The sequence below is a fragment of the Toxorhynchites rutilus genome, chromosome 2, assembly GCF_029784135.1.
Source record: "Toxorhynchites rutilus septentrionalis strain SRP chromosome 2, ASM2978413v1, whole genome shotgun sequence".
NCBI lineage: Eukaryota > Metazoa > Arthropoda > Insecta > Diptera > Culicidae > Toxorhynchites > Toxorhynchites rutilus.
Window position 1 is genome coordinate 12,395,962 of NC_073745.1, and position 27,452 is coordinate 12,423,413.

The following is a 27,452-nucleotide window of genomic DNA, read 5'->3' on the forward strand; positions in this document are numbered from 1 at the left end:
TATTGAAAAATGAAGAATTCTCCTAAATAAAGCGTAAAAAAGATTTACTCAAATCTCCTATTGCTATGTTTCTAATGTATCAAAAAATTAAAATTAAGCGAACAAAACCTGTTATTTACAGAAGAAAGAAACGCAATGTGTTGAAACTTGCAAATAATGTAATTTCAGCTTTCTGTCTCGATTTCAAACTTGTAAACAAGAAATAATTACTTTACTGTACAGAATACAATTCCACTTGGAGCTAAACTGAGAGCTCCTTGTTTCGCTAACTAAGAATCTGTTAATTATCAGAGGATTATCCGTGATTACATCCATGAACTAGGAAAGCTTATCCCATACGCTCACTATATATTCTTAGGGGATTAGATGGTACATTAGATGCTTTTCTGAAGATCGTTTTGTGAGAAGCAATGCTGATTCAATTCTTCCACCTCTCATTACTTAGTAATGAGTATTATACACACGAACGATACCATAGCTAAAACAAAAATCTCACATTTCTTACGCCTTGTGATTCTCATTCATTCGATTTTCTTTACATTATCATATCAGCAGAACCACACTTTTTCATAAATTAAAAACTATTAACAAACAATTTTAGTAGCGTTATTTCCACCATTGTTTTTCACTCATATTATTACACTAACGACTTTTCATCAGCACAATTCGATTTTAACTCTACACTGACAATCGGATGCTTTTTGCTTCAGCCATGAAACTACGTAAATATATCGCCGCTTAGTGCTACTTTCTGTTTCCTAATATCAACAAACACATCTCCGTGTTTCGATTTGCGATGACTTAATTCCTGTGCTGCATCTGTTATCTCGTCTTAGTTACCCAACAATGACATTTTCATCTGTTGCATTTTGCAGTGCCTACTATTTACAAGCATTCTACTTTTTATCACAACATACATTTGCACACCATCCTTGCTGTCCTAGTCTCTCTGCAATCTATCCCGACATTTTTTTGCTCTCTTTCTCTAATTTTCAACAGAATAAACACCTTGGTGGATAATATTGTGCACGATATATGCTTCGAAAATGTGTTCTTCGTGTTCCAAAACAGGCGGATGCAGTATTTTTCGTTTCACTAAATTATTCGTCAAAAATTTAAAACAAAAATAGGATCAAATAGGATCAAATATCAGTGAGAGAAGGGCAGAATAGTATCAGTGCTATAATTCGGAATAAAATTCAATATTTTTAGATCAGGTCTTAATTAACATTAGGACTTTAACCTGGCCGGGGAACCCAATCCTGTTTTTATTGGCACTGATCGAGCAGCTTTTCAGCCTGTCGCTGATGAGGTTCTATGAGAGCCGCTGCCATACAAAAAGGTGAAATCGAGGATATACAAATAAACAGTTTATATTCAAAAAATAATTTTATTAATAACATCCAATATTTATACACTTAAGCCAAACTTAATATTTACACAAAATATAAATATCGGAAAGACAGACTAAAAAAGAGATAGTTCAGTTCAGAAATAGCCTATTCGTGGCGGTAAACGAAAATCAGCTTCACTCATTCGGGTGGAGAGAATTCCACCGAAACATAATAAACGAGCCTTTGACCTTCGTAACAGATAGATTGTACTTTCATCGCAAATTATTGTACAATTTACCGCTAACACAATCGCTGTCTATTTTCCAATTGTACAAAGTCGAGTTTAGAGAAATTACTAAATTTTGGGTAACCATCATTCCTGATTCTTTAGACTATATCATGCCAGTTGATAAAATTTAACCTCTTATTCCATTGCATATTTCTAACCAAATAAAATTTTGAATTATCTATCCTAACTAAACACGAGCAACGAAAATACTACACCGCCTCAGTCACGCATCTTTTCGCACCTTTTCCTACAAGAACCAATAACGTGACCATTTACGCATTTCAATCATCATCCCAAATAGCTGTTTTCCAATTAATCTCAAGGTACATTGAACACAATGGTTGCACTTGGTAGAAAATTTTCATGCAACACCGTATTCGAGATGACGATTTGTGTGTTTATCCTTCCATTATTATCTCATAGCGGTCAAACTGAGAACCGGCTTCTGAAACCACGCTACGTTCCTTTTGTTTGAGAATTCAATTTAAAAAATCCTTTTTTTTCGACAAATTAAACACTGCTGCACGCAGGATAACCTCGACATCTCAACGAAGAGAGATGGTGCTAATTTTTATTTATGTACATCTAAAGTGACTAAAAGAGCTGTGAGTGGATTCTCAAATTGTATGTGTGTGTGTGTGTGTTTGCGTAGGTGTGCATGGCTGCAATATTGCGGAAGGGATACGGATACGTTAAGGGGAACATACGATAAGCTTACTTATTGATATCTGCTGCCGATCTTCGTCGGTGTTTACCTGCCAACGCATTAACAACATTCTGATGATGCGTGGATTGTGTGGATGGCGGGGGAGTAATGGTTGGCAGAGGAAGTGGCGATACGACACTGTTGTTGATGATACTGATTTGCTGCGTCTGCTGCTGCTGTTGCTGTTGTTGTTGAACTTGTACTTGCTGTAATTGTTGCTGAGCTTGTGCAAGTTGCTGATGCTGTTGAATGTGAATCTGTGTGGCGGCGGGTTGGTTTGCAGTAGCAATAATCTGCTGAGTCTGTTGCTGTTGTTGCTGATGCTGCTGCTGTTGCTGTTGCAGTTTCAACTGAAGCTGTGTGGTTGTCATCACCAATTGATTAGAACCAGTATTGGTGGTCACATTGAGAGTCTGACCCAACTGTTGAACGTGATGTGAAGCTGTCAAGCAAACAAAAAAATATTAATTAAAATATACAATCGTACATGTTAGCGGACACTACCTGATATTGGTGTTGCGATTTTCAGCGTTGAACCAGCCATTCCTCGGTGCTGGGCGACGCGAGCTGCAATTTGTTTAGCAGTAATAGGCGTAGTGACCGATGTTACCACTGGAAGCTGACCACTGCGTGGTCGCTGGCTTATGTTGAGCAGCTGTATTTGCTGACCAGGTTGACCCGTGTTTACAGTAAGAGGCGTTCCAGAACGAATACTTTGCTGTCCTAGTCCTTTCATTCCAGAGGTTACAATTTGAGCTGCAAAAAAATGGAAATGAATATGAAAACTCGTTACAATTTGTTTTAGTTGTACAACTTTGTTTCCGCTGTTTTTCCGCAGATTCAGGATACGAGGCTATCCATAGCGTGGATATATTTCTGCACAAAACATGGCAACAAAATTGTGATTGGTGATCTAAACAATCAGGGCGACCAAAAGGGGAAGTAATTTGAAGGTTCAGTGTGCGTCTACGAATCAACGGAAATGACTCATCAACTGAGTTACCTCAAGAATATGGCCGTTCTGCCAGTGCATACTACAATAGTCACACAATAAACCGAACACAAATCGTCTACGTTTCATCAGTCGTCAATATAAACGGTACCATCCACAACGACTGCCGAAGCCGAGCTGCGTTGCCGAGGGTAGATGATACTTTCCCTCAAGAATCACTGGAGTACCCTCAGCAGTATTCAAATAGAAAAAGAGAGATTCCATTTACAGGCCTGGTGTAAATGAAGAATGGGGACAGGGTTTTCACTGATCAGCGCAAAAAATTATATACAGTGATTCGCCTTTTATTGGACATACCGAGGCAGTACTCAGTGTCGCGTTAGAGGCGATTGTGACCTGTAATTGGACTTATCAATAAACACAACACAATGTGGAAAACAAGTAAAAACAGGAAAATGATTGAAAATCTAAAAAATAATCATTAGGAAAGTGTGCAAAATACATAATCTAGATTAAAAACGCATTAAAAATGTATCATGTTGTACAAACTTGCACAAAGGATGTTTACAAAAAAGTCCAATTATTCGTGTCGCATTACAGACAATCTTCAGTGTGCAAAGCGGTGCTGATGTGTAACAAGTTTTTTGTACTCAGTTGAGCTCTCACTCTTTGTATACACATGCGCTCTGACGAATGTGCACGCACCGAAACACAGATGAAAGGTTTTGTTGTCAGCATCGTTTTTGCACCGAGTTTTGCGCCGTGCTTTGTACAGTATTTCTATACCTGTTTTACACCGCCCTTGAATCTGGTTTGTTTACTTTTTTAAGTTATTTTTTATCACGATGGTATGAAGGCGCGCTGGTGTTTTTATTATTTGCTTAAAACGAGGAAAACAAAACGGACGCTAGAATTTGATATCGCGAATCACACACAAGTGAGAAGCGATGTTTAGTATCTGAATTCTGCGCTGTGTTCATTCGGCGCTCTCGTGTTTATGAATTTGGCACACTCCGTATCAAGAGAGAATACGTTTTTTTATGAACGCGCGCTTATGAAAATTAAACTAAAGTGCAGCGCAGCGAATGTTTTCTGAAGAATGATTACAGGTCTGTCCAGTTAGCTAGATGTCCAATGAGTACATTTGTGTTATCATTTGCTGTGCGAGCGTCTCGATAGGCCATTGTATACAATTTGACCATAATTGTTATGTTATGATTATAAATGAAGTATTGATAGACCCCTGTCAATTATCCAGTAATACTTTCAGCCTCCTTGACTGGTTTGCGCCTGCAAAAACGACCTTAACAGAGCCGCGAGATATGTCATTAACCCATTAGCATATGATTTAGTTCGACCATGCATCGAATGATTTCACTACTCTGCTTAGCGTCTTAGGGCGCGGTCGTTGTAAATTTTGACTACCGAATTGCAATCTGGACGTTTATGACGGCAAACCACCAGGTAACCTCTCTTTTGCGCCGAAAGTCGAAAACGTCCTCTGACAGCCCATTCTTCGATAGCAGTGATAGCAGCCTGGATTCCCCACCACTACCAAAAGGATGTCGTCTACCCCCAGTCTGCCTATGTCTTAAGAACTAGTGAAATCCAGATTCGTTCCGGCTTCAGCTACCACCTTTCTAGTGCCGGTGCAACACGACTCGTCCAACGTTTGACTCGAATGTTTTACTCAAACATTTGACTCAATGAATCGACAAATGTTATGACGAATGTGCTGCTACACGGTGAAGTAAATGTTCGATCCAATGGTCCAAACAATCGGCGAGCGTTTGGAACGAATGTTAATTGTTTTTATTCACCATCAAAAATGTTTGGAAATTGGATTACGATGCGAGTATTGAAATTATTATATTGGGCTATAAATTAAAATTACATGAAATCAAAATTATTAACACATCATCGGTGACTGACAGTATAGTATGATAATAAAGGTAAATAATATAAGCATATAAGGTCATAAGCATTCTCTTTCGAACAGAAATACCTTACCATTACGATAAGAAACGATGGTCCTAACACGGTTATAAATATCCATCCAATCTCTATAAAACCGTGGCACTCAACGTGTTAAACTGCAATATTTTGAATTTTACGAATCAATTTCATAGTTCCTTTGTCTACAACTTGTAAAGAAACCAATCTGTCGAAGATAGATTCGGACGAATTATGTAGCAGGAGCTTGAAAGGCAGCGGAAAAAAGTTTTTGGGTTAACGACAGTGGCAACTATATTCCACCAAGTTCGGAACCACGAATCGATTGTGTTTGTGTCCGCTGTGTTTGTGAATCGTATTCCGAACTTGAGGATAATTCAGCGAAGTATTCTCCTAGCATGTTCGTGGTGTCGACGGGGTTGCTGTACGTCGTGTCATTCGCTTGGATAGGGTTATGGGATCTTCTCTTTGCATTCAGGGCATTCACAATACAGGAAACCAATACAACTGTCTGGTATTGCTCGTCTTGCTAGTCCTCTCACTTCATTGCTAGTCTTCACATCATTCCGAATCCGTCGCACGCAGGAACTTCCTCCGTTCTTTGATCTCGTGTTTGATGTCCTCAGATCAGTAGTGCAGCGTTCTCTTCCCAGGGTTGGGTTTTGTCTTGAGGAAGGCGAATTCAGCCATCTCGTGATAATTTCATTAGACTTCTGCATGGTGGTCAGATTGTCTCTGGCGATGAGAAGACTGGATAAAACCCTGTAGGTAACTTTAAAAAACCAGCTTTGTCTAAGATCCTAATTGATTCTCGGGTGGATTGAGGCAGCGATGCGTTGGGGATGATCGGAATCGAATAGTAGTCACTTCCATGTGAGTCACCTGCTTTGCTCCACCCCCAGTTTAGCTACCAAGTCAATGCTGGCTGCGAAAATGTCGATGGCAGAACTGCTAAGACTTCGACAGAAGGTGTCAGTATCATCTTTGAGGACAAAGAGCTCCAACGATTCGAAGAAATCAGCGATAATGTTCTCCTTCAGTTGTGGTGGTGAGCATTGAAGTCCCCCAGAACGGTTCGAAAATACTTCGAGTTCTCGAACACATCTAGCAACTTGCGTCTTATATCCGGGATCTGGTCACAGGGCAGGTAAACAGAGGCAATGATCACCGGAACCGGAGCTTCTATTCTGACCGCAATAATCGATAGGTTGGTGGTTATTTGCTTGTGCCTATGGGGGATGCTTCTCTTGACAACTAAAGCCAAGAAATGTTGAGCCCAGCTTTGTGTACCAGTGGCATTTATCGCCGAGGATTTTCGGACGTTCGTTGGAGACAGTCGGTTTATTTTTTGAAGAGCAATTATTGAAAGACAGTTCGTGGTTTAGCCCGGCGGGAGCTAAGATGACGGGGAAAAATCGGGTATAGCTGATAGTGAGTCTCCTAGGATTTGTCTGAAAGTGTTGTAGATGGCAGCATGGAGCCGTACCTCGACGGGGATGGACGAAACACTTGCGCTCTCAGTTGCCAAACGAAATGAAAAAGAACGAGGGTCAGACAGCGACGGGTCACCCAGTGGCTGTTCCTCCTAAACGACGGCGGCTTGGCTCTTTTTCCCCTGTTGGGTGTCAATGACTGCGTCTATTATATTGAGCTATAGTGGTATTGGCCCTTGGCGGAGACTGTGTTTAGTGGAGATGCCGAACGAGACTAAGATAGACAGCGGCTGGATGGAACGATTCCGACCGAAAGCCGCCCGCTGGTGCCGACAATAGAAAACAAAAAAAAACAGTTCGACAACTGTCTGGAAGCTGGAAGTCCGGTTTTTGTTTTTTAAAAGGTGTTACGGGAGAATATCGACGACTGGCGGGCTCGGAACTGGAATCGGACACTTCCCGACGTGTTTATATTCCGATCGACCAAACACTTCACTCGTTGAAAATCCGAATAAAAAGTATTCCAGAGATGTTTGGACTTGCCACACTTCGATGATTTAGAAGGCGTTTTCTGTGAACAGGGTGTCGACTCAAAACCCTAAAAAAATTCCCTGATGTTCCCTGATTGTCCAGTAATTTTTCAGAGAAATTCCAGATGTAGACTAGTAATTAAATTCTCTACTAGTACTTTAGCTATAGTTCCTAAAATATTTAGTTAACTTAAACAATTAAATTTAAGAACGTCTGTCGATATCTTCCTATAAATGAATTGTTTGTGATTTTTAATTGAGTTTAACGACAACTGAGAAGTGTCGTTAAAGATTAAAAAATAGATTCACTAATACAGTTCAAAGTTATCTTGAAGGTCCCTTAAACACTAGTACAGAATGAGTCATTTTTACTTTGATTCGGATTAATGTCACGAAACGGTTCGATTTTAACGAAATGCTTTTTCTTGCAATCTTTAGGGTCCCTTATGTGCGTTATCCAAAGTTTTCTTCGTTCAACCTCTACAGAGAAACCAGTGATGATCTGCATCCCAGACAAATTTTCAAGATTTCAAGAATTTTGGCGAGTTTTTGGATCCATCAATCAAACCGAGTAAAATATGCAATCCGAAGCTACCCAAATTCAAGAGTTTTTCTTCTCCATTTTTAAAGCCCAGTTACAACTCGCGTAATATGGCCAATTCACATTGGCAACATCTATCGACACAAGAAGAAGTTTGTTCGAATATATAGTTCTCAGACATTCTTTAAAAGCTGCAAGTTAATCTCTGATGCTTGAGAACATTCCAAGAACAATTACGTCGTGTAACGATTCATCCATTACATCTTCATCCTAAAATCTGACATTCAGATCCATTTGCAGCCTCTTTGTAGTCTTTCAAAGACTCCCCAAAACCACCGGCAAAGTATAGTTTACAAAGTTTCATCGAGCTCAGATTTAGAATTCGGAACAAAGCCAAATATTAGCTAGACCTTCTCAGCTTTTGGTGTACTCAAAATGTTCTATTAACTACAATAATCAGAACTCTAATTGTTGGAATTTCATTTTTTCCAGATTGGTGACGGAATTCCCTGATATTCCCTGATTTTCACTGACATTGTTTGAATTCCCTGATATTCCCTGATTTTAAAGGATTTTCAAGATAGTCGACATCCTGGCGAACCTTTCGGTTCCACGTAAATTACGGGTTACTAGATAGTTTATTTGCTACTGAACATTTCACTACGATGATTTATTTGCGACTATCTTGTTTTCTGTCTTAGTAGGACGATATACTAGCGTGAACACTAGGTACGGAACCGGGGAAACCCGCTATTACGACGGATCAGCAGTCCAGAGCTGTTCGGGAAACGCCACTGTTCCGAATGCAAACTAGCAGCTCTAACAATGGGATTTTGGTTGAAAAAGGTAGCCGTTGTAACGTTGGATGCTTAATAGAATCAGAAGACCCACTCGTGACGGGTATCTTTCTACGGGTCGAGAGCCCAATGGAGTCCACTAAGGATACAGTCGAGGTTGTACTCTTTGTGCGTGCCTGTCGCTGGGATGGAATAACTACGTTCTCCATTTTCTTTCGCTATTTGGAAAATTGTTTAGTTGTGTATGTTGCCGATCCTTCGTTGTAGTGTTCGAACAATATTTTAGCGACGTAAAGTGCTGATGGACTGTCGAAGTCTCAAAGAACAAATATTGATTCAGGAAATTGTTCAAAAAGACTTGCCAGTTGGTAATCAATTTCACGAGAATTGGGCGGCAGATGGATAGGCACAAATTTAACATGTTGCTGTGAATGAATTCGCATTGCGATCGATTGTAATGTGGTGTGGATCTTATGTTTCTGGAATGGGATCCCTTTATAAATTGCGAAATCTACCCGGGTATCAACTTATGATCAGGGTCACTTGGAAGTAATGGTATGTGTTCCTTGTTGATCAAATCAGCAGACATAATTTGGGCTTTAACGATCTTGAAATAGCAGTCTATCACAGTATGTTGATGTTCCGAAATGAGTTGCGCTTGAGGTAAAATCTCACATTCAGTGCCCAGAAATCCCTTGCATATTTATGTTCCAGTCAGCTTGCCTCTCGTAAAAATACAGATTTCTTCATATCGAAGATGAAACAAAATCTTCCACAAATGCTGATAAATTGGATCATTAACTGATGTTTTGAATCGAGAATAACTTCATCATAACGTCATAAATCGACTAGTGTTTCGGAGAGACTATGCTCAAGATAACAAAAAAAGCAATTGCAAATTTGTGTAGCATGTGATGACCCTATTCAATAAGTCATCCTAGCACCTGGCTGCACTGCAAGTGCAGCAAAGTCAGTCTAAAAGTATCCTCACGTATGTAAACACATGTACAGAAATAAAGTTAAATTTATTGATTTATTTCGTTGCTTTATTTGCTCCTCGTCATTTCCGACCCACATTTGGTGACCCCGACGTAATTGAAACGGACTCCAGTCGAAAAAACGCTAAAACTAAATCGACAATCGGATAATTTTGCTTTTTTCCGAAGCAATAAACAAAAGCTCCAGCGCAGCAAAATATTGCAGCAGTGGCAATTAAGTTGCCAGATTTCTGGAAGAACGATCCACACATGTGGTTCGCACAGGCGGAGGCGCAATTCCATCTGGCACAGGTTACGAAAGATGAAACAAAATTTTGAAACATCATTGCAAAAATAGATCAGTCCGTAATATGCCACGTCTCAGACTTAGTGTCAAATCCTCCACTTGAAAATAAATACGATGCAGTTAAAGATCGACTGAATGCTCGTTTTGCTCTTTCGCACAGGCGCGACTCGAACAATTACTTGATTCTTGCGATTTGGGTGATCTTCGACCCACACATCTTATCGCCAATATGCAGGAAAGCTCCACGGGATTGAACGTCGACGATGCATTAATGAAAATGCTATTCCTCCAAAGGATGACGCAAAATGTTCGAGTGGTACTGAGCATAAGTGATGGAAGTTTGCAGAAACTAGCAGAAATGGCCGATAAAATGATCGATTCATCTACGGTCACTACCGCAGCTGTTCAGATTCCAGCTCAACCCACTGGACAGAATGCTGATTACACCAATCTGAAGGAAGAAATTGAAGTTCTTACAGCCGAAATTCGACGCCTCAAGACTACCCCAGTACGAAACCGTAGTAGATCTTCTTCAAACTCGAGACCCCGTGACGAAGACGTTTACTGGTACCACGGTAAATATGGCAATCGAGCAGATCGTTGCAGAGAGCCTTGTTCATTCACACGTCAAAAAAAACTAGTTGGTTGCCCGCCTGAATCGGCACAGGTGGGTAGCACTGTCCAAAGCCGCCGATCCGTAATTTTCGACAAAACAAGCATGATTCGTTTCCCCATTGACACAGGCTCGGATGTGTCCATCATTCCAGCGACAAGACAGGATAGAGCAGGAGCAACAGTTTCGTTTATTCTACATGCAGCAAATGGAACAAAAATACAGACCTTTGGGAGTAAATTTATCGCAGTGGATATCGGTCTTCGACGATGTTTCGAGTGTCGCTTCCTAGTAGCAGATGTAAATATTGCCATCATTGGTACGGATTTGCTAGCACATTTTGGATTGCTAGTGAATCTAAAAAACCGGCTCTTGATTGACGAGACAACGAACGAACTACGAACTACTGGTTGTTTGTCGGAAGTGCCTCTCCATAGAATAACTGCGGTGGACGCTCAACATCCGTTTCGAGACTTGCTGACATCGTATCAAGAAATATTAATTCCGTCATCAATTCAACAGGAAGTTAAGCACGATGTCACACATCATATAATTACACGGGGGCCTCCGGTGGCTTCAAAGCCGCGTCGTATGCATCCAGAAAAACTTTAAGCAGCAAAAAACGAGTTCCAAACTATGTGCGAAATGGGAATATGTCGCCCTTCGAGCAGCAGCTGGGCAAGCCCTCTCCATTGTGTTCCCAAAAAAAGTGGTGAATGAAGGTTTGTGGGCGATTATCGGCGCTTGAATAAAGCTACAATCCCTGACAGGTACCCCGTACCTCACGTCCACGATCTTGTCAACAGATTCCAAGGTAAGATCATTTTCACTACGTTGGATCTTGTCAGAGCGTATTATAATATTCCGGTGGAAACTACTGATATTCCAAAAACGACCGTCATCACTCCTTTCGGTCTGTATGAGTTTATGCGCATGCCCTTTGGCCTCTGCAATGCAAGTCAGACCTTCCAGCGGTTCATGCACAAACTTTTCGGAGATTTGGACTTCGTTATCGTGTTTATCGACGATATTTGTATAGCGCCAGCAAGCATGGCTGAGCATAAGGAACACGTCAAAGTTGTTCTCGAACGCCTCAAGACATACGGCATTGTAATAAATGCCGAAAAGTGTGTTTTTTCGAAACCGCAGTTAGAGTTTCTAAGATATTTGACTGATAAGGACGGAATACGTCCCATTGCATCACGTGTTCGCGCTGTTCTTGAATATAATATACCAACAGTGGTGAAGGATTTGCGCCGGTTCCTGGCATTGATTAATGTCTACAAACGTTTCGTGCCACATGCTGCAGAAGTTCAAGAGCAGTTACGAAAGCTAGTTCCTGACAATCGAAAAAACTACAACAGAAAAATTTCATGGGACCAAGAAACATCTCATGCTAACAATCGCTAGCCGAGGCAACATTGCTTCACTATCCCGACGCATCAAAGCCTCTTGGGCTCATGGTAGATGTATCTAACAGCGCTGCGGGCGCTGTCTTGCAACAATACGATGGTGAAGGCTGGAAACCCATTGGATTTTTCTCTCAAAAATTTTCTACTAGTCAAAAAAAGTACTCTACTTTTGGTAGAGAATTAACTGCTGCACATCTAGCAGTGAAATACTTCCGGCATTTAGTGGAAGGACGAGAATTCACCATTTTCACTGATCACTTCCCGCTGACTTGTGCTTTGACCACGAATCCGAGTAGCCGTCTCTCCCACGAGGAGCGATATCTGGCATTCATAGCGGAATTCACAAGTGACATTCGCCACATAAGTGGAAAAGACAACATCGTTGCGGATGTTTTTTCTATAGTTGATGCGGTAACAACCGGGATCGATTTCGATGCGATCGCTAAAGATCAACAAAATGACCAACAATTAAAAAAAAATCCTTCGTCGAAAAATTCTTCCTTAAAACTCGAGCTCCGGACATTTACTCATCTGCGCTCACCGTTGGTTGTTGATGTATCTACTAACAAAAACCTTCGTCCTTATGTTCCAGAAAACCATCGAAACAGCGTAATGACACAACTTCATGGATTAGCTCATACAGGTGCTCGTGCAACAAGAAGGTTGATCACCGCTCGATATATTTGGCCCGGCATGAACAAAGATATCAACCAATTCGTGAGAACATGTCAGCAGTGCCAATTATCAAAAGTAACAAGGCACACCGTAGCACCTTCATCAACTTTTGAGATACCCAAAGCTCGCTTTCAGAACATACACATCGATCTCGTTGGACCACTTGCTCCTTCTTGTGGAAATCGTTATTTGTTGACCATCATTGACCGTTACTCGTGATGGGCGGAAGCGATTCCACTTAGCGAAATGACTGCGCCAACCGTCGCTAAAGCTCTCTACGCAGGATGGATAGCTCGTTTTGGGACTCCAGAGACGATCACATCAGACCAAGGGAGGCAGTTTGAGTCAGAGGTTTTCAAGGATCTCACGCGATTGCTTGGTGTACATCACAGTCCAACGGAATTATCGAGAGATTTCACCGAACTCTAAAAGCATCCCTCATGTGTGCCGGTGGGCGGAATTGGCATGATCGGCTTCCTTTAGTACTACTAGGACTTCGCTCCACTTACCGAGAAGACTTAAAATGTTCATCTGCAGAGTTGGTGTACGGTCAAGCCCTCAGAATTCCGGGAGAATTCTACGACCATCCAACAACAAACATCGACAGTGTTTGGATTTCGATCAAAATCGAATGATACACATTGTGTCACGCAAGTAACCTCTCACGAACATATAACCAAATATGAGAGGATCATTCAGATACTTGTATGAATGACAGTAATCACTTGTGTACCATTACAAGATTAAACCAAGAGAGAAACTGTTGTTTGCATATTCGAGCTGTATCAAACATCGCAAACCATTTTCGAAGCCTGCATACAAGTTTGAACCGCATATATCGCCCCGCTTCAGTATAGCGAAACCCACTGCACAGACAAGTGCAAAGCAATAAATGATACAAGAAAAATTACGTCATCATTCGGTCACTATTTGCGGAGAGCAACGAATGGGAAAAGAGAGCGGTGTTGCCAGTAAAACTTTGCGGTCTATATGAATATACATATTTCAAGGGGTAGCGGCGTTAAAAATGGAAAATATGATCTGTCTACCCTTCCCTTAGCCTCTATCGAGCTAAATAATCATATAGTTTGCACTCTCTGAGACTTAATAATCAGGATCTGCTACATTAGCTGAATATGAATCATTCGTTTTGCGTAGTCCGTACGATCCTGCTGTTTCACGATGCATGGAGAGGTCGATATGCATATGTTATAGGCAAAGAAGAAAATAAACTTTCTGCTCCGAAAGCGTATATGATGGTTCTGTTTGCGTGTCGGTGTATCATGAAGTGCGAACCGAGTTGTCTCGTTCTTTTTTGTGTCGTGATTTGCAACACATAACAACAAAAGAATGCCGCTGGGGGAAATGATTTCTGTATGATCATATTTGAACGAACGAAAGCGATTTTTTCAGTGAATGGATCATTTGGCAAACACTGAACATCGATCGTTCAGAGCTATCAAGTTTTCTGCACAAGACATTCAGCGAGTTAAATGCACCAGTTCCGATCCACCATGCGGAAGAAAAAGCGTTTGTACACCAAAAATTGAAAGATTGTAGCCATGTCTTTCTGCGAGTAGATTCGGTAAAGAAGCCGCTCCAACAACCATATGAGGGACCTTACGAGGTTTTAAAAAGGAATGGAAAATTTTTCGAAATCTCAATTCGAGGAAACAAGCATATCGTATCCATCGACCGTGTAAAACCAGTGTTCATATTCGATGGAAGCATCTCGCGTCATCTCCAGGACGACACTAAAACCGTAGTTACACAATCAGGACACAGAGTTCGTTTCTTAGTGTAACTGGAGGGGCATATGTGGTGACCCTATTCAATAAGTCATCCTAGCACCTGGCTGCACTGCAAGTGCAGCAAAGTCAGTCTAAAAGTATCCTCACGTATGTAAACACATGTACAGAAATAAAGTTAAATTTAATTGATTTATTTCGTCGCGTTATTTGCTCCTCGTCATTTCCGACCCACAAGCATATATGAATACTTACCAATTGGTAGAGAGAGCAGACTAGACCCACCGACACTGGTTTGTGGATTGGCGAGAACCACGGTTTGTGTAGTGGTTTGTGAGTTGGCGCCAATAATATTGGCCGTGGCTCCACCGACATTCGTGCTTCCGGTTGAACCCACGCTACTAGTGCTGTTTGCATTTGTGTTCAGAGCATTCAGTTGGTTACCAGCGTTGCCAGAGTTAGACACCGGAACAGACACTAACAGACTGGTGGTCTGGTGAAGGCCAGTGTTGTTTGCACCAGCTGCGTGACTGTTCGACGTATTCAGTACATTGGCTGCAGCCGAGCTGGCGGACGGAGTAGAAGAGAGTGACAGGGAAATAGGCTGCGCCAGACCAGGGATTTGAACCTACGGGAGAAGAAAAAAAACAAGTTGATTCACTATCTCCAACATTATTGAGGCGTTGCGACTAACCTGAACATTTTGCAGCCCCGGGATTGAAGCCATGGCCCCATGCAGGCTTGCAAAGTTCAATCCCTGCAGATTTACTGTTGTTTGTTGGTGCTGGTGGTGATGTTGTTGTTGCTGCTGCTGCTGCTGCTGTTGATGCTGTATTTGCTGTTGCGGATGAAGCGTCACCGTCGGCGGAGGACTAGAGAGTGGCGATATTGACGACGACGGGGATTGTATTTGCAAATGCGTCTGCTGAGATTGCTGTTGTTGGGGAGTTTTGGGCGATGGTATCGTAAACTGCAAACCGGGACTCGCAGTTGGAAGGTTATTTGTTAGATTTATATTACTAGATGAAGTCAGTCTTTCAATTAATGCTGAATTATTATTACTAGGATTGCTACTACTACTGTTACTGCCTAGATTGGAGGTGTTTGTTACGCTGTGCGTAGAACTGTCCACGACGGCCGCGGTCGCAACTTGCTGAGGAGATGATGACGTAGAGGTCGCAAGCAAAGCGCTTAACCCGGACATATTGTTGAAAATTATATTCCCAGCAGTCCCGGTTGCAGAAGCCCCACCGTTATGTCCACCAATCCCACCGGCAGGATTCACAGCAGAAACAGATGTCGAAGAGGAAGCATTCGAATGATCACTCCCGGGTGACGATATACCTTGGATCTGGAGTTGAATATCGTTTCCGGTACCCGTTGCGATCCGTCGGATACCATCTGCACCCTGTATCTGCAATTGAATACCTCCGCTTCCGTCGCCTGTAGCCTGACTTACTCGTCGAATTGCACCACCTAGAGCGGCAGCAACGGCCGCTGCAGCTGACGAACTATTAGCGCTATTCGTGTTGATGTTCAGTATTCGTTGATTTGTACTATTGATTATCAGCTTACTGGTTGTGTTGTTGCTTAGATTGGTATAGTTTTGACCAGCAACCGTGGGATTATTAGAGGCAGCGACAACGTTAAAGCTCTGCGGAAGATTAGAAGTGGTGAGAATTGCCGGCGGTGATGCCAACTGAGAAGCCAATGCAGACATCGTCACTCGTATATTAGAAGGCTGTGTCTGGCCTGTTTGCTGCTGTTGCTGTTGAACCTGTTGCTGATCACCCGCGTTAGCTGTGGCTTGTTGAATATTGATCAACTGGGTTTGCCCTAAACCTCCATTGTTGGGGTTACTGCTGACAGCAATCAGATTTGCATGATTCAATATCCTCTGGCCGCCCGCCTGCTGCTGTATTTGGATTTTGCGTCCCCCAACGCTGTTGAAAAGTGCTGCCGCAGCACTGCTAGATATTGTGGTAGTTCCCGTACCTTGGTGATGATGGATTGTGTGCTGCTGTGGTTGGGTTGCTTGCTGTTGCTGTTGGTGTAATTCTGTCGTCGCTTTCCCCACCGGGATTGTTAGGCTACTGCTTAGCACGGATGTGTTGGTCATAGCAGCTGGGGCACTATTCAATAAGCTAATAATAGCAGCGTTTGAGTTGGATTTGACAGTTTGATGTTGTTGTTGTTGCTGTTGCTGTTGTTGTTGCTGCTGTTGTTGTTGTTGTTGTTGTTGTTGTTGTTGTTGTTGTTGCTGCTGCTGTTGTTGGCGAAATTGATTGGCTGAGTTCATGATGCTAAGAGCTATGGCATTAATTTCTGGATTGTTCGTATGAATGGTTGTGGTAGTGCTTTGATTTTGTTGTTGGGACTGGACATGCTGCGTTTGCTGTTGTTGTTGTTGTTGGATTTGTTGCGTTGCTTTGTTCTCTAGTCTGACCAGGAGTGGGACACGATTTCCGGTAGTTGTTGCACCTGCAGAACCTGTCTGATTGATTATGGTGGCAGTTTGTGGAGCTGAGGTAAAGGTGAAGCCTTGAATGTTTTGCGTTCCGACGGATTGGTTACCACTTGCGCTTGAACCAGCCTGATGACTACCGGTAGATGTTGGTGCAGCCGTTATGTTTGAGATCTGTCCCGTGGGTTGGACCAGCAATAGCGATCCATTGCTTAAACTGAGCGTTTGTTGATGTGGTTGATGTTGTATCTGCTGAACCTGTTGTGTTTGTGGTTGTTGTTGTTGGGGTTGCTGCTGCAAGGTGATAGTAGCATTCGTTGACTGTTGGCTGGTACTTGTGGAAGGATCAGAAGCGGTGAAAATTTGCTGATGACCAGTTGTCGTAGTGAGCAACTGTTGTTGGTGTTGGTTTGGAAGTTGTTGCTGCGGTTGTTGAATGTGAATTTGCTGTTGCTGGTGCTGCTGGATCGCTGTTCCTCCAATGGTAATGATGTTTGTGGACGGCCCAGCAGTTATTATTTGCTGTTGTTGCTGCTGTTGCTGCTGCTGCACTTGTGGTTGTCGCTGATTCCCAGGAAGCGTGCTAGAATTAGTAGTATTGATAGTTATGTTGCCACCGGTTGTAGCAATCTGTGAGACTAGGGTTGGATTTGTGGCCTGCAGTCGCGTGATTAAAGCATGCGTAGGATGCGACTGAAGTTGTTGCTGAATCTGTGATATTTGTTGCTGAATGTGCGCCTGCTGCTGTTGAATTGCTTGTTGCTGTTGCAATTGTTGCTGCTGCTGTTGTTGCTGTTGCTGTACACTTTGCTCGCGCATACCAGCTGTGTGTAGCACCTTTGGAACTTGTCCCGGTACTAAATGGGTAATTTTTACCGATTTTCTTCCTTCCTCTGTAAATATTTCGGTGAACTGCTGTATATAGCGATGAGCATGTGCCCGTGTCCCCAGCGTAAACTGACAAGCTTCACCATTTCGTTCATTCTCACGGTAGTCCCTGTCGACATAAAGTTCTCCCAAATACTCGGAATTCGATGGTCTTTGGAAGATAGACAACTTTATGTGGTACGTTTTCGTGTCTCCACGATTAACAACGCGGTCTGTCTCCAGAATGTATTCCTCAATAAGCTGTGGAATGCAATCTCTGCTCTCCTTTGGTCCATCGTACTTTCGTGCAAATTTTTCCACATTAACTTCGGACGGCGCTGAGAGTTCTGGTAGATCTAGGCTGGGCACTCTCGCCGTCGGACTAACGTCTGATGGCTTTTTCGGCAGTGTGAAACTAACCACACTTCGTTTGGTGGCAGTATACTGACGGGGTTTCGCCCGGTACTTTGTCATGAAATCACTCAGCTCAAGCCCGAAGTTATGTGTAAACTGGTCTGTTTTCCTCTTGCGATTTATTGCGACTTGTGAGAATTTTTTCGCTTGACGCCGAATCGGCATAGTATTAAAAATGTGTCGTCTATGCTGTTGGTTTATCGCCATGATGCCCACATTAGGGTTCGGATCGAGACAAAGTGGTTCAGCCGTTGCCAATACGAGCTGGCTCTCGAGGGCGAGTTTATCTTCCGCGCTCCAATCACCCTTCGATGTTAGTAGATTCACATCGGCGATCAAGGTCTACAAAAAGAAATATTTATAATTTGTCATTTACGAGATTCATCCTAAACACTAACCTGATTCGTTGGCTTTAGCAGCACATGGTATGTATCGCAGGTGAAAATTGGGAACGATTGTCTGTAGTCCCGAATTTCTGCTATGACGCATCCCGAGTAGAACAAGCCAGGACACTTGTTCTCGAACATGTCCACCAACACCAGGGGCAGCTCTTCGCGGTCTACGCATTCGAGCAATTCCTCCTCTTCGTACGGCCACCGAATGGTCTCCTGCAACTGTTCCGCGTTAATATCCAACGTGGGGGTACCCAAAGACGGCGAGCCAGCCCGATCCGATGAAATAGCACCACTTTTTGAGATCTGCTTAAGCGAAAATATGTTAACAACAGTTCAAACACAGTATTACCATCTTGTAAACTTACATTCCGACTTCCATCAGTGGATTGATCAGTTCCTCTTCTAAATGCTAACGAATATCCTTTATTGCCAGGGTAAAGATTTAGGATTAAGGTGTTGAGATTCTCTCTCAACACCAGCATTTCCAACAAAAACGAAGAATTTCTTAAATTAAACTGAAACAGAAACATGTGAAACATGAATTTTTCATGCTCGTAAGAATTGTTCAGGTTCCAGAACTTACTCTATTAGTTTCAGTATTGTCCTCTGCTAGTAGTTCAAGATACAATTCCCTAAGTTTGTCATGAATATTGAATTTGCCGGTCGAGTTAGCATTTCCGCTCGACGTCGTCGTCGTTGAGCCACCAGCAGTACCCGAAGTGACCGGCGAAGACGAAGTGGAACCATAGGGATGGCCACTGCTGCTGCTTCCATGATATTGGTGGTAGTGTGGAGTATGGTGGTTGCTACTGCTGAAGGCAAAACTACTAGCGCCCGTGGAAGAACTATTGATTGACGACGACCCTGATGCTGATAGAGTTAGAGATCCGGCCGAGGAAGATAGCTTCGATTTTTTCGACGGGGAGCTACCGATGTAGCCGGAATCGGTTGCTCCCCTCTTGTCGATGAAGTGATGGTGATGATTAGTAAGCGCTATGCTATTCCCTGGGCTGCTGCCGGAGGATGATCTGAGCAGCTGGCTGGATGAATTGCTCACAGAGCCGAGACAGGAGGAAGATGACGAGGGAGTTGCCAGAAGTGTCGCTGGCGGTGACGTCGAATGTAACCCACTTAACAGTGCGTACGAGGATGACGAAGGAAGTGGACTAGTCGCGCTGCTGCTGCTGCTAGTGTTAAACAGTGGAGTACTTTCATTTAGAATTGGACTAGGTAGACTTGGATACTGTGGCGGTGGATCTATCAATAACGTCTGTTGGCGCGAGGGAGACTTCCTCAGTTTACAATAAGCATCATTCAACATGTACTGTGGAGAAGTAAAAAAAAGGTTCAAATATTAATGTAAAAGGACAGGGGATCGTCATATACTCACATCAGCTTCTTGACATGATGCAGGTTCCAAGCTTTGCATTGTGGTTTGTACAAAAATGCATTTAATTTATACATTCACAATATATTATGTAATCGTCGGAGCAGCTGAATTATTTTCTTAAGTTAGGTGACTCTTCGACATCTTGGGATCACACCTGAGGAAAAACGAATTGTTTTTGTCAATATTTATCTGTTTGCTGAAAATTTTTGTTTGATATCATAAAAGTTGTACCTGTTTAAAAAAATCTAATTATTTATTTTCCGGGGTAGCAACAGTGTTGGGTATATTTTACAAACCATTCAGGCTGCTTTACGTTACTCATTCATGTTTAGCACAATCACCGGATTTAAGGTCAATTAACATTAAGTATTCGTAATTTCCAAGCGTCAGAAATCAGACCCTAAAGGAAATGTTTGTATGTAGAGCTATTTTAAGCTGGGAAATAACATTCCATTTGTTTATTCCTCATCACACTCTCCACATATCGGAGGCGATCTGGCGTAGTGGTAACATCCATGCCTCTCACGCTAAAGGTCACGAGTTCAATTCTCACTCCCGACATTCTTCCAAAAATGGAAGTAAAAAGTGATGAACCAGCCAAATGAGTTGAAAATCACTATAATACAGATAAAAAAAAACTCTCCACATATTCTTCTTCTTGCTATTTGACAATTACGTGCCTAGAGGAACATCGTCTTCTCAGTGTAAGCATAATGTAATGTCGTTATTCCAATCATTTCTCTTCCATATAACACACTTTTGAGTGGCATGTTCAAGAACAGATAAGTACCATTACTTTCAAAGTACTTACAAGGTCGGGAATGAAATGGGAAAACGACACGTGTTTTTTTTTTGGGCAACGATGATCGACATATCAAATTGAAACCAATAAGCTTTTTTGAACAAATACCATACTTGCGGGAAGATTGGATTCTAGTCGCACAGGTCTAGTATAGTCACATAGGAATTTCAAACGAAGACTTAAAACATGTTAAATTTGAAAAATAATAACTCAAAAACAAAAAAAAAATAGCACCTCTGATATCGAGATATGTTATGTAAAAAATCCTCAGTTCACTAGAAAAATAATAAAAAAAATATAGCGCCCACTATCTTTAATCTAGAAAACTAAGAAAAACTATGGAAAACTTACTCAATCAACAATTCTAAAAACGAAAATCCAAATTTTTCGCAAAAGAATATACTTCCAAATAAAACTAACTTATAAGCTTCAATTCGATATGTCGATCATCTGAATGGGTCCAGTAATCCAGCAGGTCCAGCAGTTCGAAAATAATTCAAGCAAACGGGACCAAATTTGGCATGTGAAGGTTTCAGGGGACACGAAATGTTTCTATAGTGTTTCGACACTCCTCTCCCCTCTATAAAGGAGGCAGGGGGGTTGCATAGCACGATAACTAATCAAGCAAATTTAACCAAATTTGCCATATGGAGGTTTCAGGGAGCAATAAATGTTTCTATGGTGGTTTGACACACCTACCCCCTCTCTAAGAGGAAGGGGGCTGCCATACAAATGAACAGTCTGCAGGGTACTTTCGTACTTTCGTATAACGTCACCGGAGCCGAAATACAATAGATAGCATTTTTATTGTTCGCACTGGCATTCAAATATTATTTGTATTGTTGTTGCCTTGTTGTATGTAATGTTTTATCATTTTTTAGTGCTACGAAAAAGCGTATTTGGTATTTGAGGTATTTAAGTATATATCATTTATATTTCAGTGAAAAAATTAACAGGGCAAATGTATGCCGTCCGACGCTCGCTAACGCTCTGTCGGACCTAACTAAAGAATCGTCTCCTAGATTTCAAACTAACCGGGCAATCGATGGAACACAGGTTTCCGACCGACTCGGATTGCGTCACCTCAGCGGCTTAGAGCCGCCTCTGTTCCTTATCCTCGATTGATGGGGACTACGTCCCCATTACGTTGCTCTCAGAATAAATTTCATTACGAAAAAAAACATAATGAAAATTGCGCTCCTGTAGCGTTCATACTTAAATACCGCTTGTGTGAAACACAAACTGCTGAATAACTCGAGAAGGAATCAAGTAAATAGAGCCAAATTTTGGGCGGGACGAAGTTTGCCGGGTCAGCTAGTCAGCTATAAAAACACACTTCATTAAACTCGAGCGGATTCAGTATCTTTGCTCCGTATTGCGCTGGGATGTATACCAACGCATGAGTCTCGAGTTTTTGGAAGGTGTACTTACACTCCCGTGCTCCCGTGGCCGAGTGGTTAGCGTCAAACCTAACATGCCGGGGGTTCGGGTTCGATTCCCGTTCTGGTCGGGGAAATTTTTCTTCAAAGAAATTTCCTCTGACTTGCACTGTGGTCACGCGTATTCTAGAGCTTGCCACTCAGAATGCATTCAAGGCGTGTTATTTGGCATAGAAATCTCAACTAAGTACTAATGAAAATGACGCAAGTAATACTACGTTGAGACGGCGGAGTTCCTCTAGAACTTACACTCCCACTAGGTGTAAGGTTATGCACCCATTAGTGATCGGATTTTTTGAGTAGCCGATCGAACTCAATTTTCTTCCTTGATTTATGACTTCAAACCATGAATGTATCTCCACGCAGGCTATATTCTTCCTACATTCCCATGTTTGCTTTCGTGACTACATCAAAAACTCTGTTCATTTTTGAAGCAGGAAATTCATGGATTTAAAGATTCTCATCGATTGAACTTCATACGAACGATCATCGACGCAAAGTATGGGCGTATCAATCGTGACAATTTGTCTCCTTAAAGAAATCCACAGGATTCGGAATGTCCAACGAAATTTTCAAATGACTTCAGTTTCACTGTTCAGTGTAATATTTCTTTATATTCTGATACGAGCTTACATAAATTTGAATTACTTTGATTATGGGAGCAACTATTGATATTCCCGAATTGGATCGAAAACCACGAAGCTGGTATGGCAGCACTGTATCACGGTAAAAGCGACATTGAAACCGATTCAGAAACATGTGATGACCTACTATTATTTTCTCATTCTCAAAAGTGAACGCTCAACATAAAAGCACGAGAAGCAAAACATACAGCATATATACATCACATTCTGCTATCCGTCGTGTAAACATAGAAGCTTCGATGTATGCTTAGGATCGCCTTTTTCACTATCCAAAATTTTAACAAACCAATTTATTGCATTGATCTGTCTGACAGTTTTTGTCTCAAACATTTATGGTTTGTTTTTGGGAAGGATCCAAAACAAATCTCACTTTTATTCTTCTGACAGCCACTAGCCTACTATTTGACAACTGCATAATGTTGAAAGAGTGAAATTTACGCACTGAATGGGAGCGGACGAAGATACATTGAAAGAGAAATCTCTTCTCCAACCATTGTAGATAGGCTCCAACAAATAGCATTCTCACCTCCGCACAACAATAAATATAACATTAATTGCAAATTCGGAAAACTATCAAACAACGATGTAATCCACTGGCTATTATCGGGAATTCCTTCAGAGCTTTCACGGAGGTCACCACAATTTTCACTGCTGCTTCCTATGTATTTTATAGTTCTCACATTTCTTATTTTGCGTGAATGAAAAACGCAATGAAATCTTTAATAATATACACTTGGCGATCACAACCACACGGTCAAACGTTGGCGAGAGACGTCCCTTTTTCACACACGCGAATCTCTCTGAGCTCTTCCTCTTGGTTTATGTTGCTACTGCTGCTGCTTCTTAATGGACCAATTCAATTCTTTTTTGCTTCATGGTAGGATTTCGATAAACGCAATCACACTCCTCACAATAACAAAGTACAAATCATATCTACATATTTCTCTCGAATATGTAGACACTTACGAAGTATTGTACCGTATTGAAGACCGCCGCTAGTTTTTTCATTTTTGCGAATTCGCTACACAATCACAGAAAAATCCGCACTTGTAGATCGGTACTAGACAACAAACAGCTTCGCACCCTACTTCTTCTGGTGCTGCTGCTATTTTTTTCTCTTCTGTTGGTTGTGTTGTATATTGGGATAGAAAAATCCTCGTGAGACGTACTCTTGTTCACTTTCTGTAGCGAGGAATGCACAGGACAAATTTCATCGGATACAATTCCGCGGAGTAGCACCGGTAGCGTATCCTTAACAATGTTTTTTGGAACTTCAATCGGAAGCTTTTCCTTGTCGAAGGCCTGCTTGAATTGGCACACAATATAAGTAGGCTTTCAATTTTCACACACTCTTCACATTCGATTTTGACAAGTAACTGACAGATGTGCCGAAGGATCGACAGAAAAAATGAGAGAGAAACATGCAAAGTTCTCAATCGGCAGGTTTCTGTGATAGTAGATACACACTGACGTAACAACGGTATTTTTCTCCTGTATAAGCCAGGAACTTCAATGACACTCGTGACATCAATGAATTACACACACAGTTCGACCCGACTTTATGAATACCTATGCCATTCAACTATTGAGAGGCGAGAATTTCATACCACGCTGGTGTGAGTTTCTCACGTGTGTTTTCTACGATGAATTGGTGTGCGTGAATTCTTTTGGACGGCTGGAAATTTGCTGATGATACGAGGGCGGCTTCAAAACAAACCCTGCACAATGGGTGATGTTACGAATGAAAGGTATTTCAACCAATTCATATTGCATTATTGAAAAATATAAGTTGTTTCGTTTACAAAACAAAAATATTATGCTGGAGAAAATGATGAGTAAAGATTTGCACTTCAACGTTAATCGTTCTAAAAACGTTAAATCTGTTCGATCAAGAATTTTAATTCTAGAATTGGCAGTTTTCACGAACCATTTTGGTGATGCATCATCCAAGTATAAGCAAGTATTTCATTCTGTAGAACATATTTTGAGGTTCTCCTGAAATGCTGTAAAAATTGAATTCATTAAAGAGTTTTTTTTGCATCTAAATCGCAAAAAAGTTGACCCAAATGAGACTAACAGATTCTTACACATGGTGGATCGATCGTGCCCAAGACAACATCGAACCTAGTACACTTGCAGCGCTAGGAAATTCATAAGAATAGTGAGATTACTCGATGCGTGACTCATCGAAAGAGTTAAGAAAATCCTTCCAGGAGAAAGTCGGGTGTGAAAATGTTATTCACTAAACATCGAAATGTATATAACAGTATGTTGAATATTGTATGAAAATTTATCTCTGCATTAGAATATAAGCTAAATAACACAGAAAGGTAAGCTCGCGGATCATGAATAACAAATGTAGAGTTGTATCGATGTCAATGATGACGACCCTCCGCAAAAAATCAAAAGTTTTTCGTCACTACGGGTGCAATAAAACACTAAAACACCTGCGTATAGATCGATAGCCAAACTTACTGAAATTCAAATCAAAGCGATTCACATACAATGATTTTAATTGAATCGTTTGTTTGAGAAACCACATAAACGCCACTTTTTTTAAAATTAACTTTTTGGAAGTTTTCGAGTCCATCAAAATTTCAGAAAGTTAGTTCTACGAACACCTTTAAATCGGGGTTTCAAATACTCATTTGTTTGAGAAACCTCATAACTCCATGTTTCCAATTATCACCACGGGCGGCACTGCGATACAATTTCGTTCATTGTTTAACAATGTTCAACGATTAACCGAAATGTCTTCTGATTCGGATTGTGACCCGGACACGACCCCGAAACGTAAGTATGTTGTTCGGCGGACAGCAAAATACAAACCGGAACAGATAATACTTATCCGTCCCCTCTTACCGCTTCCTCCTTTAATACAGAATATAACTTATGAACAGCCCCATTCTTACATGTTATGAGCGTTATGAACACTAAAAGGAATCACTTCAAAACCGCTAAATATACAGCTGATTTGTCGTTTGTTTGAGAAACCCCTTAAGTCCACCAACTTCAAAGCGTTATATTTTGAGCTTAAACTGTTATATTGATGAAAAAGTGGTTTCAAATTATATGTTCTGGGTGCATTAACCGAACCTGATACCAACAAATAGGAGGATCAGGACAAAATTTTGAGAAAAACTGTTTTTTTGTCGTTTTCTTGCAGGTGCATCAAATTGACTTATGAGGTTTCTCAAACAAACGATTCAATTACTTTCAAATACTTTCTACAATATAATACTAGATTTCTCGCGTAATTTTTTAAAAGGACCAATGTAACAATTGTAAACAAGTCGAGTTAATGGATGAACACTATTAGTTTTCAATCACTGAATGTATTGCTAAAACAATTGTTCAAGTATCTATCCTCTTCATCTTTTAATCACCGATACTCGACTATTGCCGCTTTCTTCCGACGGTCGGAATGTCCGATGTGACAAAGCTGTCAAAACAACACGAAGTCGTACTTCGGTTATTTTAATTGTTTGTGTCTTTCAGATGTTTTTAGCGTTTTTAGTGCAATCATATTACCTTTAGCACATAAATGCATAATTTGTCCAAAGCACAAACACGGTCAATTAAAATCACGGCACGGCAGTTACGATTGGTTTTTATAGTTGATGTTGATCCATTTCAAAATTTAAGCGAGATTTCTGCTTTATATTTGGTAAATAAAAACAACAAATTTTAAGTAAACCACAAAAAACCAGAAATATTACTAAACAAATTTCAATACGAAAAAACAACAAAATCCAATCAGAAAACATTCATGGACATCTATACACGATGTGCGTTTATTATCGCAGATTCGCGAATCCAGCAGCCACTTTTTGCCGATTCTTGCATTAACTGGTTACGATGTGCGGCGGCTAACAGCGTAAACACTGTATGAAAGAAAGTGACAGGAGAGCGATGTTAGAAAGAGAGATCATACACGAAAAGGAGATCGTGGAAAAGCAAAAAAAAAGTCTGATTTGGTAACAAAAATACTCGCCGAATAAAGGATGAATTTCTCAAAACACTATAGTTTCATGCGATAAACTCAACTACCTACCTTTCGAATGATACACAGCCGATCCCGGAAGTACATCCGAACAGATTTTCACCGAGTTTGTCCCTACGATGTTTCTCATCCACACATAGTTTTTCTCCATTCATTCATAGATGAGCGAGTAGAGGAGGCGAAACTAATTCACGGTGCGCTACGTTTCGCCAGCACAGGAATGTCGTGTTTACGGGTGAAATCGGCGTCCTCCAGTGGCGCAAATGTAAACAAACACTGGGCTTCCCTATTGTTTATTGATTTCACGTGCAGCACCGATCCGAACTGTTTAAAAAAAACTCGTACAAATGATTATAGTAATGAAGACAAAAACTTGCACCACTCCACCAGTCGTTTATAAACACATTTAACGCTCACACAACGGGTTTTGACAGTACTAGCAACAAACGGATGAAACATTTCGTGACGGCTCACATCCTCATGTTTGATATCGCAAACATATAACGGTACATGCCCACTGGTCATCAATTCTTATGATTTGATACGAATATAAATAGAAAAATTTGATAAATTACTTTATATTTCAATCAAAATATTGAGAGGATTTTACTTGAAGTACTCAATTATAATGTGTTCTATCTAGAAACAGAAGATAGACATAAAATCGAGATTGACAATAACCAATGTTCAAATTGTCACCACTCTTTGAAAACTATACTAGGCTAAAATGAAATTGGTTGTATTGAAAATGTTTTTAGTTTTATTAG

The 27,452-nt window shown here is 41.1% G+C and overlaps 1 protein-coding gene across 6 annotated transcripts; it reads right to left on the bottom strand.

Annotated features, from left to right (window-relative positions):
* Window positions 1–27,076, bottom strand: LOC129771704 (box A-binding factor). 6 transcript variants are annotated; one of them, XM_055775634.1, is made up of 9 exons: window positions 26,737–27,076; window positions 19,798–19,951; window positions 18,991–19,731; window positions 18,773–18,922; window positions 18,411–18,710; window positions 14,962–18,354; window positions 14,523–14,895; window positions 2,834–3,085; window positions 1–2,771 (listed from the first exon to the last, which is right to left on the bottom strand). In XM_055775634.1, the coding sequence occupies exons 2-9, from the start codon at window positions 19,834–19,836 to the stop codon at window positions 2,338–2,340; spliced, it is 5,682 nt and encodes a 1,893-aa protein (XP_055631609.1). In that variant the 5' UTR covers window positions 19,837–19,951; window positions 26,737–27,076; the 3' UTR covers window positions 1–2,337. The 6 variants fall into 6 exon arrangements, with proteins under 6 accessions (XP_055631609.1, XP_055631614.1, XP_055631613.1 ...); XM_055775639.1 differs by lacking the exon at window positions 26,737–27,076 and adding an exon at window positions 26,214–26,415; XM_055775638.1 differs by lacking the exon at window positions 26,737–27,076 and adding an exon at window positions 23,852–24,066.
* Window positions 27,077–27,452: the final 376 nt, after the last annotated feature.

Excerpts from the sequence above, each read along its gene's own strand:
- LOC129771704 (XM_055775634.1), bottom strand. The coding sequence starts at position 19,836 with ATGCAAAGCTTGGAACCTGCATCATGTCAAGAAGCTGAT. Across the intron at positions 19,732-19,797 it reads CATCATGTCAAGAAGCTGAT|TACATGTTGAATGATGCTTA; the intron begins GTGAGTATATGA and ends ACTTCTCCACAG. Across the intron at positions 14,896-14,961 it reads CGGGGCTGCAAAATGTTCAG|GTTCAAATCCCTGGTCTGGC; the intron begins GTTAGTCGCAAC and ends CTTCTCCCGTAG.